The sequence below is a fragment of the Labrus mixtus genome, chromosome 23 (genome assembly GCF_963584025.1).
Source record: "Labrus mixtus chromosome 23, fLabMix1.1, whole genome shotgun sequence".
NCBI lineage: Eukaryota > Metazoa > Chordata > Actinopteri > Labriformes > Labridae > Labrus > Labrus mixtus.
In genome coordinates this window covers 9,601,097-9,614,659 of record NC_083634.1, presented here as the reverse complement: position 1 = coordinate 9,614,659, position 13,563 = coordinate 9,601,097, and the positions used below count along the sequence as shown (strand labels likewise).

The following is a 13,563-nucleotide window of genomic DNA, read 5'->3' as shown; positions in this document are numbered from 1 at the left end:
GGTCAATGGATGGATTAAAAGTATTATTTGTAATTACTTGGACACCAGTCATGACTTAGGTAATAATAAATTGTAGCATACGTCATGGAAGAAGAATAAAAGATGACCTATATTTAATAAAGTTAGAAAAGCTCTACAAATTACGCTTTATAGGCTAATCATAAGAAAATTTAGATTTTAAAAAATTGTTTAAATGTTTTCTTTTATCATACTTAATTATAATTTATTCTGTATACAGTTATAGCTGAATAACGCAGTCAAAAAAATTGCCCTGTCTTAAAGTGTTTGTTAGCCTATATGGTGGGCTATCATATTTTGGTAAAATTCTCATTTTAAAGACTGAGATTTTGTGATAGGCTATCCTACAGTCGACTTGTATTGTATTTTACTGAGTTGTCTGTAGCATATCTATCAATATGTATAGAACTAGGATTGTAAAAAAAAAAAAAAGTAGGCTACAATTTAAATAATTGAATTAGCCTCCAAAATGAGCATTTTGTTAAGGTTACACTTTAAGAGTTTCAAATGTAGGCTTTATGAAGACCGGGTTTATTGTTGGAACATAAGTAAAATGAAAACTCAAAGCTAACACTTCAATTAACAAGTTTCAGCTAGCCTAGTTGAAGCCTTTAGTCGAGTACGTTGCTAAAAAGTGTAGCCTACTTAAAAAATATTCAGTTAAAGCAAGGTAGCCTACAGGTTGTGTAGCCTACCTAAAGATAGAGGTTTAACTTCATATATGCTACCCAATATGCTATAGGCTACTTGCTTGGGATGATTTAAACCATTTAAACAACAAACTCAAACAATGTAGTGTTTGCTGAAACTAGCTTTGGTTTTAAGTAGCCTACAAGCCATAGACTACAAATACAAGCTTTAGCTAGATAGAGTGCACCTCATAACCTAGCACAGGGGTGGGCAACTGGTGGCCCGGGGCCGCAACGTGGCCCTCAGGTCAATTTTTACACATCAATTAATTGGAAACATGAAGAAAAACATGACAAAATCTGCCATGAAATCATGAAAACCACAAGTATGTCCATAATAATATTTGATCACTGGTATATGTTGAGTTAAATTTGAGACATAATTGACTGTAATCGTTTTTGTATTCTACAATTTGGCCCTCTGGCAGTGAGAATTGAATGAATGTGGCCCTTGCTGTGAACAAAGTTGCCCATCCCTGACCTAGCATGTAGTTTTAGCTATAGGCCTGAAACAGGTTCAACAATAAACAATCCTTTAGTTTTAGATGCTAAACAAACAAAAACTGTAAATTAGCATATTTCTACCTTGTTCAAGATAGTTTATAGGATCTAACATTTTATGAACTATCTTTCAAATTACATTATAATATTTAACTTGTTGCCTACTTGTTTGGAATTTCTGTGTTTATAATCTGGTGTGTTTCCAGTTAAACCACATTACCATATTGACCTAAATGAGTGATTTGTGCCGATGATTAATGGCCTTAATGTCATTATCTATTCTGTGAAGGTAGGTTCAGTTTTGTCTGGCTGCCAGAGCTGCTGGCAGGTGAGACACTCGGGAAGAAGAGGTGTGGTCAGAAGAGAAACTGGAAAGAGGTGGAGAAAAGATCCTGAAACACACAGGTAGATCACGACAGCGCATGTGAGGATCAGAGAAAGATTATTGGATTTAGACTACATATTTACCGGTTAACTGCTTAAATATTTCATTTTGTGAATAATTTAGACGCACTAAAGGATTCAGAGAGGAGTTGTGATTTGTTGGAAAGCCCTCCGTCGACGTCGCTGGATGTTTTAACGCCAACATGGATCACTTGTATCGGGGCGTGTGTGGGTAACACAAAGCTGTCACCGACTGAAGACCTGAAGTATTTTGATTAAGGGTGAGTAGAGGTCGTAGTCTACCTCTAGCCTTTTTACAGATTCTGTAAGTTTTGACGTTTATGTTAGGAGTTCAGTTACTCTTATCAATTCTTAAAAATGTTGACAATTAGGTTGTATTTTAATGGCTTTGCTTTAATGTTGTAGGCTGCAATAGAATACTGGATAGGCCTAAATCTAAAGGCAGATATAGCCTACAGGATGACCATACATGAAGGCCACTTAAGCAGGCTACATAATCATCACAGAGGTGACTTATTGAGGTTACATTTGATGTTTATTAATTCTAATACACTATAGGTCTACATTTCCGCCTCCTTTTTACATTTATGTGACAGCTGAAGTTACACTCCATTCTGCTTCTATGATCAACATGTGACATGTTAATAAATATGGTGTGATATTATAGATTCAACTCCTCAATAGTGTATAAAGTGGTTCACAGACATGCATGTCCTTAAGTTGGTGCTGGATACAAAAAACATATAGGTATAAAGAAGCCAAAATATACACACTTGTGTACTCCAATTATAACAATAAAATGCTGCTTCAGAAGAAATCCATCAAAGGCAACATAAAGAGCAGCCTTCTTTTTCTAGGCCACCTTAATACGTACTTTTAGCTGGTTATAATGTTATTTCACTGAGGTGAGATTTGAATTCAGGGAGTATAGTATCCTTATCTACTCTGGACTGCACCAGTACTTAAAAACACATCTTTGGAAATTGTGCAAGATGCACACCCTTGTGCTGTTCATACAGCTCTGAGGATCTTAATATTATGGTTTGGCTTGAAATGCTCTTTTTTTCCTCTGTGAATGAAGCCTTGTCAGAGCTGCTTTGTTGACCGAGGCTGTCATGTGCGACTGTCGGGGGGGGGGGTTTGATGTCGATCTGTTCTCGAGCTCTGCAGGGAGACGAAGACAACACCAGTGTAAACAATGCTCTCCGACAGAAGCTGCTCTGGATACACATTGAAAGCCATTTGAAGTTACAGGATCATGTCTAACCAGTGACATCCATTAAAAGCTGAATAACTGAACGGTTAAACACATGGTTGTCATGCATACCATTAGCCTGAGAGTCTGTTTCAGTAGCTGTGCTGGTTAAACATTGACCACTGTGCACATACAGAGAATGATCACAGAGTTATCTTTGTTTACGAAATGTTCATCAGCGCATGTGTGAGTGTTTTACATCGGAATTTGAATGTGACCTGCAGAGAATTTATCTCATGCTCACTCAAATTACGTGCAGATTAATTGGGAGTTGTCCCTGGAAATATATGCAAGCCCAGGCTAGTACTCTCCTGCACTTGCCCACTTTCTGCAGCATCAGTTGGCTGTTAAAAAAAAACAAAAAAACCTAACACGATTGATTGGCGGGGACAAATGTGGCTCTGCTGGCTGTTCGTTGTTGATGTTAATTTTTTCCCTAAGGTAGCTGACAGGGGAATGTTGAAGGCCTTTCCTGACTCATAGCGGCTGGGTTTGGTTTGCTGATAAGCAGCTGATTTATGGCTGAACAATCCTCTAAAGGACTGTGAAAGCAGAAACCAGAGATTGTATTCAACATGAGAAGAACATGCTGCGTTTGAAGTTTCTGCTTTAGCTTGTTTCTGCACACATGATTTTGATGACGTAATTGCTCTGTGTCAACAGTTAGGTTAGGATATGGAAGAAATGTAGAAAAGAAGAAGAGTGACAATGATGTTGAAATTAGCCTCGAAGCTGATGCAAATGCCACCGTCAGTAGTTGCACGAATTCAGTGAGAACAGGATCCTGTCTAACTGGTGCCTCTTAAACTGACAGACGAGATAATGTTTCCTCCTCTCAGTTGTTCACATTGCATCAGGACTCCCTGTGGGATCTTCAACCTCAAAGGTTCAAAGTGAGTCACAGCCGAGTGAGCTGCACTGATACCGAGCCGACTTCTTCGTGCTTCTTAAGGGGGAGAGAATCGAATATGTGTGTTTTTACAGTTCCTTTCCCATCATCTACCTGCTCGTCTTTGCTTCTCTTTAGTTTATGCTCTTTATCGTCATCTGATCATCTGATTTCACCGTCCTTTAAATAGCTAACTGCGTTTTTCTGAAGTGCTTAAATAAACCAAAGACATCATTTTCTAGTTGACTTGGTTATAAAACGCTGAAAACAGATGTCAGTTTTAGTCCTTTGACAGTTTTATAAAGTAGACGTTGTCAGCGGACTGTAGATTAGGTGCATGTATGAGTTTCTTTGGCATAGCACAACAACAAATAAGTGTTGGCCCACATCTTTAAGTTGAGCAATCCCACTCTGGCATCTAACACTAAGAGCTTTTTGTTAGTTCCTTCGGTGAAAGAGGCCGGAGCGGGAGCAAGGTTAGAGTCGATTAAAAGTAAACTGAAAAAAAAGAAAGAAACGGCAAACGACTGAGCGCTGCTTTCTAACTTTTATCTTCGTCTCTCCAGAAAGTTTGGCCAGGTTATGCTGATGGACCAGGACACTCAGTGGCTGTACTCACTCCTGACTGAGGTCCAGCTGGAGAAGTTCTACCTGCGCGTCAGAGATGGACTCAACATCACGCGCATCGATCACTTCGCCTACGTGAAGGAGAGCGACCTGGAGAGTATCGGAATCAGCAAACCTGGTGAGCACCATCGACTGCTTTTGATCAGAGAGGTCCTCGCTTACTAGTGTCCGGTTTATCACAAGATTACAGAGGGGTGTGAATAATCCCTTAACCCACAATAGTGTCCAACCGTTGGATCTTATCACAATCTCGGCTAACTCGTCTGGAGGAAAGCTTTCAGCCACTTATGACGGATCGAGTTTGTTAATAGACTTTTTTTTAAGACTTTAATGAGCCTAACTCAACTGTATTCATAAAGTGTGTTTTTTACAATTATGCAGACCACATTGCTTTTTATCGGAACAAACGGACAAAGAAATAAGAATATAATTGATTTGGGGTCAAAAATGTGTCGGATCAAATGTCTTTGGAATGCTTCATACTTTGTATTCTTTTATAGAACAATCCCACCTTTTCCCTCAAAGCATCGTAGTATTGTTTTCTTGACACACTGAACACTGGCAGGCGTGTTTAAAAGTTTCATCCACTGAAACTTGATCCCATCTTCTCTGGCATCACTGTATAAAAACTTTAAGCCTCAAAGCAAACTTGCACTAATAGCAGTGCACATTGTGTTTGTGAGAGTGTCTGTTTGCATAGTCAACAATGGCAGCTTCTAAGTAATCAATGAAGGGAGGAAAGACATTGATGTCAATCTCTGTCCTGCATATATTACCTTTAATACAAAGTCGACCTAAAGCCAGGTATTATAATTGGCCTTTATTTTTGCAAAGGTTGATCATTAGAATTTTCTAGAGCTTTAGGTTTAAAGGATTTGTTATATCTGATAACAGTCAAAAAATTAAAGGTCACATATTATCCTCCTTTTAAACACGTTTAATTAACTTCATAGCTCTCCAAAACATGCTTGTGACGCTTCTTGTTAAAAATGCCTAAAAACACCTCTATTTCAGCCCTGCTCAGAACAGGCCGTTTCTGTGTCTGTAGCTTTAAATGCAAATGAGCTGTGTCTGACCACGCCCCCTCCCTGGAAGGAGTAGTGGCTTTCTCGCTCCATGTCCTATTGTTAACGGTGAGAAGGCAGACTCAGAGGACTGAACAAACACCTAGCTGTGGGAGTGTCACCCACCTGGGGGAGGGGCTACTGCTCTTTGTGATGTCGTGAAGGGAAAATCTCCAAACAACCTGTTTGAGTACACATTTTCTGAAAAGTGGAGCAGGATGGACTTTTCTCATAATTGGGGGGTTTGTAGACAGACCAGAGACACATATTAGTGTTAAAAACATGGTAAAGTGTATTTTGCATAATATGTGACCTTTTAAAGAGTATGACTTACATCCATATATATAAAAAATAGGTTTAAACTATAAACAAAACAAAGCTCCTGTTTGATTCCCAATCCCATCGTCAAAGAGATATCTCAATACAAAGACTCTTATCAACAATGTAGTGAGATAATGGTGGAAATATTGAGTGTACAGAGTAGTTGTTTAGTTAAATTATTGGTGATACATGTTTATGAAACTTTAATATTTAGTGTAGATTTAGAAGTTGTGAATTCAGACAGATATGTCATGTTAGCTATAATCATATAATCGTTTCCTTCCAGCTCAAAGAAGACTATGGGAGGCTCTAAAACGCTTCAAGATAAAATCACGATCGCGGCTGCCGAAGGTATGAATTTATTTACATTTTAGTCAATTTTGAGTTCCTTTATCATTTTTGTAAACCGTATGTTAATGAAGTATTGCATGCCGTAATAAGATTTCATTCATTTATTGATGCAAACAGCAATTAAGTCAAGGTCAGGACGGGCCGGAGCAGCTGGGTGGAGGCGTGCCGGCTCAGATTCAGGATGGGGGGAGCCGTGCTCTGCCCTGTCTGATCCAGGACAGCGAGCTGACTCTGGGAGAGAAGCTTGGCTCGGGGTCTTTCGGGGTGGTGAAGAAGGGAGAGTGGCACACACCTACTGGGAGAGTGGTAAGAGATGTTTAAATGCTCTTTTTAATCTGTACTTTTTCACAGATACAGTTCACAATATCACATCCCCAAAACAACATTCTATTTCTGATGCAGTGTTGACATCGAATGGCTTCACATATGTGAGAGGAATTGTATTAATATCCAACCCACACATCATTTTCACCCCATCTTTTTAGTCCTCGTTTTTTTTCTACTAGCTTTTTGTCATCTCGTAGATAATTTGTTTGATTTGACTGCCTACATCTTCCATGTTTAGTTGAGTTATGCTGCACCTCGGCATGCTCTGTTAATTCCTAACAAGCAAAAAAAAGTAAGATATAATGCAATGAGTTAAACCACACCAGCCCTAAAAAAGCTGCTAACAAAGGTCAGCAAACAGCTGGTGAACATAGAGTGACATGTAGCGGCTAACGAGAGCATTTTCCTCAGGAGCCAAACAAAGCTAAAGCTGGTTTGATATTAGCGATGAGGTCAGATTACTCTTTATAAATGTTGATGTTAAAGGATTTGACTCGTTTTGGGTTAATAATATGACAGCATGATATTTCTGCTGCCATCATATGGTCAATAAGTAATTACAGAAACGTCAGCCGTTGCATTGACTTGCTGTCAGGATTTAATTGTCCTTTTAGTCTGTGTTTGTCTACATGGACCATGTCAGCCCAAAACACACAGACTGAGTGCTTTGATGCAGGTTTGTGATAAAGCATGTGTCCCTTTTTCCTCCCCTCAGTTGCCTGTAGCAGTAAAGTCCCTGAGGAGCAGCGCGTCCAGGCAGACGGACTCACTGACCGACTTCCTCCAAGAGGTGACCACCATGCAGTCGTTGGACCACCCCAACATCATCCGCCTCTATGGTGTGGTGCTCACACAGCCCCTCAAAATGGTAACATTAAGGGATCATTAAAAGATCTGTTGGTGTATTGAGGAGTTGGAACACACAATGATCTATTTTTCTGTCGTCTAGGTAACAGAGTTGGCCCCCTTAGGCTCGCTGTACGACACTCTGCGCTCACGTCAGTACCAGTACCCTCTGGTCCGCCTCTGGCTCTTAGCCACTCAGATTGTGGCGGGGATGGATTACCTGGAGACCAAAAGGTTCATCCACAGGGACCTAGCTGCGAGGAACGTGCTGCTGGCATCCAGGGAGATGGTGAAGATCGGGGACTTTGGCCTCATGAGAGGCTTGAGCCAGGAGGCCGATCACTACATCATGGCAGCACACAGGAGGATCCCGTTTGCATGGTGAGGGATGCTGGGAAAGTGGGGAGTGTGAAGAAGAAAAAAAAAGAAGAAATTCTTAAATAGTTATTTAAAGCTGCTGATTTTCTTCCAGGTGCGCTCCAGAGAGTCTCCGTATCGGCTCGTTCTCCCACGCCTCCGACGTGTGGATGTTTGGTGTCACCCTGTGGGAGATGTTCACCTACTGTGAGGAGCCCTGGTTCGGTCTGTCAGGCAGACAGGTACATGCTTGTCAAATGCATTTACACGTTTATGTACTGGCAGTGTTTGTACCCATGCCAATCAGCGTATTTGTCTCAAGTTTGGAATGTGTGACCCCGCCCGGATGCTTTCATAATACACTCGGTGACTCAGAGTTCTATAATCTCTGACATACTTTCTCTTGAATCCAGATTTTGTGGCGTGTGGAGCGGGAAGGAGAGCGCCTGGAGAAACCGCCGGATTGCCCCCAAGAGCTGTACGCTGTGATGAGGAAGTGCTGGGCCTGCAATCCGAACGACAGACCCACCTTTGCTCATCTTTCTACGATGGTTGCAGAGGTGTGCGACATAATGATTCACTTCACCGTACAAATATTTCACATTCTTCAACTGCAGCAGACGGCTCACACCTGTATGTCTTTGTAGGCTAAACCAATGGAGGTACAAGCAACCAGAGACTTTGCTGAACCCAGGAAACTCGCCCTCGTGGCCAACGACCTTGTGACCGTCATAGACCATGGGTGGGTGAGAGAAAAGAGGGTGGGACTGGAAGAGTACAGGGGAAACTTTGACGCACACAAAAGGCCTTTGTTAAGCAGAAACAGAGGTTTGAATGGGCCGGCTCTCTTAATGTGATTGCCAGTTTTGATCTCATTGAGGACTTAAATGCATTACTACTTTGTTTGTGGGAAAAACTCTAGAAAACTCTTCTTTTTCTTCATTTCTGAAGCATCACAAATTCCACTTAAATCCGTAGAAATCAATATAAATGGGCAGTTTTTCTAAAACTGAAGTCACAAAGTTAGCTCTCTGTGTTAACTTTAATAAACACAACACTGATTCAGTTCAGACACTTTAATTTAACTGATGGTAAAATACACTCTGTCCCCCTAAAATCTATTTTACCGTAAAGCACATGGTAGAGGGGAAATGCGTGTTAATGTCTCGAAAGACACCAAATGCTCTTCAATCAAACAAAAATAAACCAGTGAAAGAGTACGTCACCAATCACGTCACAATATTTGACATATTGACGATCAGAAATGTATTAAATTCTGTGGCACAGAATCATTCAATTACACAAAAGGTTTCCAAACACTTTAGCATTTTATCAGTAGAAACTATCACAACAGATAGCATTAAGTTCAGTCCCGGTCTAGAAGGAAGATAACCGCTTTAAAATTCTGGCGGTTACATTCATTGACTTCTTTATGTGGTTCTTCGTGAGTTACTTTAGATTTAAATTTGTGTTCTCTTTAAAGACAGAAACACAAAGTACCTGCCTGTTTGAGTACACTCAGATCGACCCTTTGACTTCAAGAAGTAACACTTTTTTTTTTTTCTTAAATATTCAAATGTAAATTCACAAGCAATCACACTCCCTATAGAGAAGCTCAAGACTTTGAGGGTTTGTTAATGTAACAGTGTTATATAGCACAGCTAACACAGCTAAGCCTGTTAGCTAAGGTAATGTTCGTTACTGACTTTTGAACACATCGCTTCTTGTGCTGCTGTTATGCCATGTGTCTGCATTATTCTAAGTTACAAACAAGGTGGTTTCACTTGAACAAGAGAATCTGTTTGGCTGCTGTCATTTCCTGAACGTTTTCCTCTCTCTCTCTCTTTAGTCTGGAGTTGTGTGAGTGGAGAGGTCAGAACCACAGGACGCTAACAGTCGGCTGGTTTCCTGCCAGCCTCTCTGTGCCTGTTCTCCCTCCTGCTGTCGCCACTGGCAACGCTGCACCCAACGCTGCTTCAAACACCCCCCACATCTCAGTCCCACTAAGGGGCAGCCTGCAACACACCGGGCATGGAGACATCAAACCTGATCGCACCTGGGGAACACCTCAGGGCCTGGAAGAGTCAGTGATAATACTTACTTGTTCTTCTTGTGATCCTACTTTCTTTTGAAATCATAATATATTAACTTGAATTACATGCAGCTAAGAATAAACCAACGAGAGAGACACAAGTCCAGAGATACAAAGTTCATCTTGAGTGGCAGTTTATTTGTTGCTGCTTATATCCTCCACAAGACAATAAAAACTTGTTTTGTGGTCAAAGCATCTCAGGGACGTGAGTTTTATTGCAGAATACTGTTGCAGTGCAGCCCTGAACTTTCACCTGCTGTTAGTCAGTACGGTTAGTAAGTGGAGGCGGTCACACTCATTTGTTTACTGTTGTAAACTGTGCAGGAATAACAGCTGGAGGCTGAGGGAGAAGGAGGGAACCAATCTGCAGAAAATGGCAGGTAAGAACTGACAAGAAAAGCAACTGTGGGATAAGGTGAACAAGAGCTAACATATTTAACATGAGGGTAATGTATACACTGTGAAATAACCAGATACCAGCTGAGATTTTGAATATTACTATGATGCAATTAACTTATTAATAACGTACAATGCACCGGGAAATCTCCGAAATATTTGACCTGTTATTGATAAATTACTTGATAACAATAGAGTACTCTTAAGAGGTGCAGACACGGTTTCTTTTGCAGATCATTTAAAGCTTTTGAAATGTTAACATTTTCAATGAAGTTATTTTAAATATACGTTTGAAACTTGTCTTGATTAAGATATTATTAGAGACAAAGCACATTCACCATGAGAGAAGTAGCTCAATTTAAGTATTCATTCACTCATTAGATGATTTACTCACAGTAGACCAGTCTGACCTCTGGTGGCTTTATAAGGCTATCACCGCAGGGCCTGAAGAAATTCTAAACTAGCATCACTTGCTAATGACTAATACTATAATATTTACATGTTAACTGTAAATTGTGAATTGAAAGGCCTCTTTGCGTCTGTAGGAATGTCTCTGAGCCTGGAGTCCGTCCTGAGCGGACAACGTCCTCGGGCTCACACAGTAGGCGCGTTCCGAGTGGATCACCAGGGCCGACTGCTGCCCCTCGTAATGGGGGCTCACAGTATGGAGATGCGGAAGGACCCACGCCGCTTCAGCGAGGCCAGCCTTGCCCCCCCTCCCCGTCCACCGCCTCCCAACTTAAAGCACCTGAAAATGAAAGCACAGAGGAGGCCCAGCATTCAGCCTCTCCCTGGGACCCCATGGCCTCCACAGGTGGTCATGCCCCCTCCGGCGCAGACTCAACCTCCACCCCAGCACCTACCTCAACCTCAGCCGGGCATCGGGGGTTCAAACCTGCCTAAAATGTCCAACATGGCACGCTCGACCCCGCAGTTGGATGACGTCACGGACAGAGAGAGGGAACGAGTCAGAGAAAGAGACAAGTCACCTCAGATGCACACCACGAGGGACAGCCTCATCGCACAGGTAAGAGAGGGATTTATTATGTCCTGTTTCTGAAGAACAAACTTTTGCACTGAATAAACTGAGTCAATCTGCTTCTCTCAGGTTATGGAGGCCGTACATGGAGCGACCGTTGAAGAGGTTCATGTTGCACTTCAACGGAATGACTGGAACCCTGTGAGAGCCGAACAACAACTCAAGGTCAGACCCTAAAAAACATCTCATCTACCTGTGTATAGTACATTCAGTCATACTTACCGGTAATTATGTTAAAGTGAACAAAGTGGCACAAAGAAGCAACTTAGACAAGTGACTTTCAATTGTTAAAGAAACAAGAACAATTTGAGGAGAAATAATTTTAAACATATTACATATTATTAAATAAAAGGTTAAAAAAGCACTGTGAGAGTCCCATATTATACTCCCAAAAACAATGTCTGGGAAGTTTCTTGTTATAAATCCATTTATCATGCCTATAAACCCCTCTATTTCAGCCCTGCTCCATACAGGCTGTTTCTGTGTCTGTAACTTTAAATGCAAATGAGCTGTGTCTGACCACGCCCCCTCTCTGGAAGGGCTTGGGTGGCTTTGGCTTTCTTGCACCCTGCCCAATTGGCAGAGATTAGAACAAACACCCACCTGTGGAAGGGGTTACTGCCCTTTGTGATGTCACAAAGGGAAAGTCTCTAAACGGCCTGTTCGAGCACACATTTTCTTTTCTCATATTTGGGGGGTTTTGTAGACAGGCTAGGGACACAGGAGAAGAGAAAGAAGAAGAATAACAGTGTAAGAATTAATTTGATGATGTCAATGCTGATTGAGAACCACGCCTCGTCTGATCTCTGTTTTTGTTGTGTGTCCGTTCAGTTGGAGCAGCTGTACTCGCTGAGCCTCTGCTCCAGAGAGGACTGTCTTAAGATCCTCTCCAGGTACCAGTGGAACCTGCAGTTGGCCAGCCGCTACCTGATCCGATGGTCACGGGACGACAGACAAGGAACTGGAGAGAGGGAGCGACCCCAAATTAACAATGAAAGACGCGTCTGAGGGGATCTTTCAGGCTGATGTCCCCTTACTGTAAATAAACGAGGGCTGACTTCTTAGCAACATCTTGACACACTCTTACACCAGAGAGACCCACTTTCATCGTCCAGCTCGATGAGGGGAACAGCTGGGAGGTCAGATGCATAGACTACTGTAGATGGTTGAATGTCAAAAGAAAACAACTTTGAAACACATGAAATGAAAAGAAGACAATGTTTTAGACTCTGTTTTTTATACTTTCATAATACACTATCCAGCACATTATGTCTTTTCTTGCAAATAGTTTTTGTACTTTAATACATTTGTAAATACTGTTTTAGAAATTGTTTTATTGAATAAAAGTGATGATCTGGTCTTAATATGAAGCTATTATTTCATGAGTGTTTCATTTCAGCACGTGACTTTGTTTAACCGTTTTATCCTCTGCTAAATTCTTACATGGAGCAGTGAATCAGACACATTGTGTGCTATAAAATGATGTGGACCTTCAGCGTTTATTTCATTTAATTTTGAAAAGTCCACTTATAAACCCAATGAATTCTAGACCCAATTTTACTAGACCGTTTACAGGTGTTGGGAGATCTTGAAAAAAGTTTGCCTCAAAGTCAGTGTCAGTAAGAGGTCTCATTTTGAAAATTGAAATGCTTTGGGTTTGTATTTTAGCTTAAAGAATAACATTTAGTATTTCTATTTAGCCTGCCACTGTGTACTTGAGGCAAACAACCGCAGGCTACACAACACAACTGAAACTCAAATAGAAAAGGTTGTGGTAAAGTTGCATTGTGGTCAATGTAGGCAGCCTTCTTAGAAACTGTGTGGTGTAAAATGTTTTGGATGCGATATTTTTTTATGAGTGACAGTATTCAGGGCGCTAGAGGCTAAAGGCCACCTAGCATAACAAATACCCAAAGCTAGATAGATAGGTGTCCAAAGTGAGGCCCGGGGGCCATTTGCGGCCCTTGAGGGGATTTTCTGTGGCCCGTGACTTCAAATGAAGAATCAGAAGATTTTGAGGCCTTGATTAAGATTGGCACATTATCTTATTTTTCTTTTTCATGTTAACAAGGGCTCAACAATATTCCTAAAATAGAAAATGTTCAGTAACATGTATGTTGTTGTTGTTTTGTTTTTTTAAATCTACAGCTTTTACTATTTTCCACATTTTTTTGTTAACTATGAAAAAAAACGTATGCAAAGTTTTTGCAAAGAAGCGGACTGTTGTTTAACCATTTAAAGACCTGAGCTAAATGCAGAAAGTTTTTCCAAAAACATGAACCACGTTACAGACTTGATTCTGAGAAAAAAAAACAAATAAAGTAGAACGAAGAAATCGAAATATTTGATTTCCTTTTATTAAAGGGTTTCTTTAGCGAGCCTTTTG

General features: G+C 40.9%; 1 protein-coding gene across 1 annotated transcript; it reads left to right on the top strand.

The window, feature by feature from the left end:
- Positions 1 to 1,595: 1,595 nt before the first annotated feature.
- Positions 1,596 to 12,547, top strand: tnk1 (tyrosine kinase, non-receptor, 1). Its single transcript, XM_061030909.1, has 14 exons — positions 1,596 to 1,873; positions 4,324 to 4,502; positions 6,056 to 6,120; positions 6,238 to 6,426; positions 7,163 to 7,315; positions 7,397 to 7,674; positions 7,766 to 7,892; positions 8,064 to 8,210; positions 8,298 to 8,392; positions 9,500 to 9,733; positions 10,067 to 10,122; positions 10,684 to 11,165; positions 11,247 to 11,342; positions 12,009 to 12,547. The coding sequence occupies exons 2-14, from the start codon at positions 4,340 to 4,342 to the stop codon at positions 12,183 to 12,185; spliced, it is 2,262 nt and encodes a 753-aa protein (XP_060886892.1). The 5' UTR covers positions 1,596 to 1,873; positions 4,324 to 4,339; the 3' UTR covers positions 12,186 to 12,547.
- The last annotated feature ends 1,016 nt before the right edge of the window (positions 12,548 to 13,563 follow it).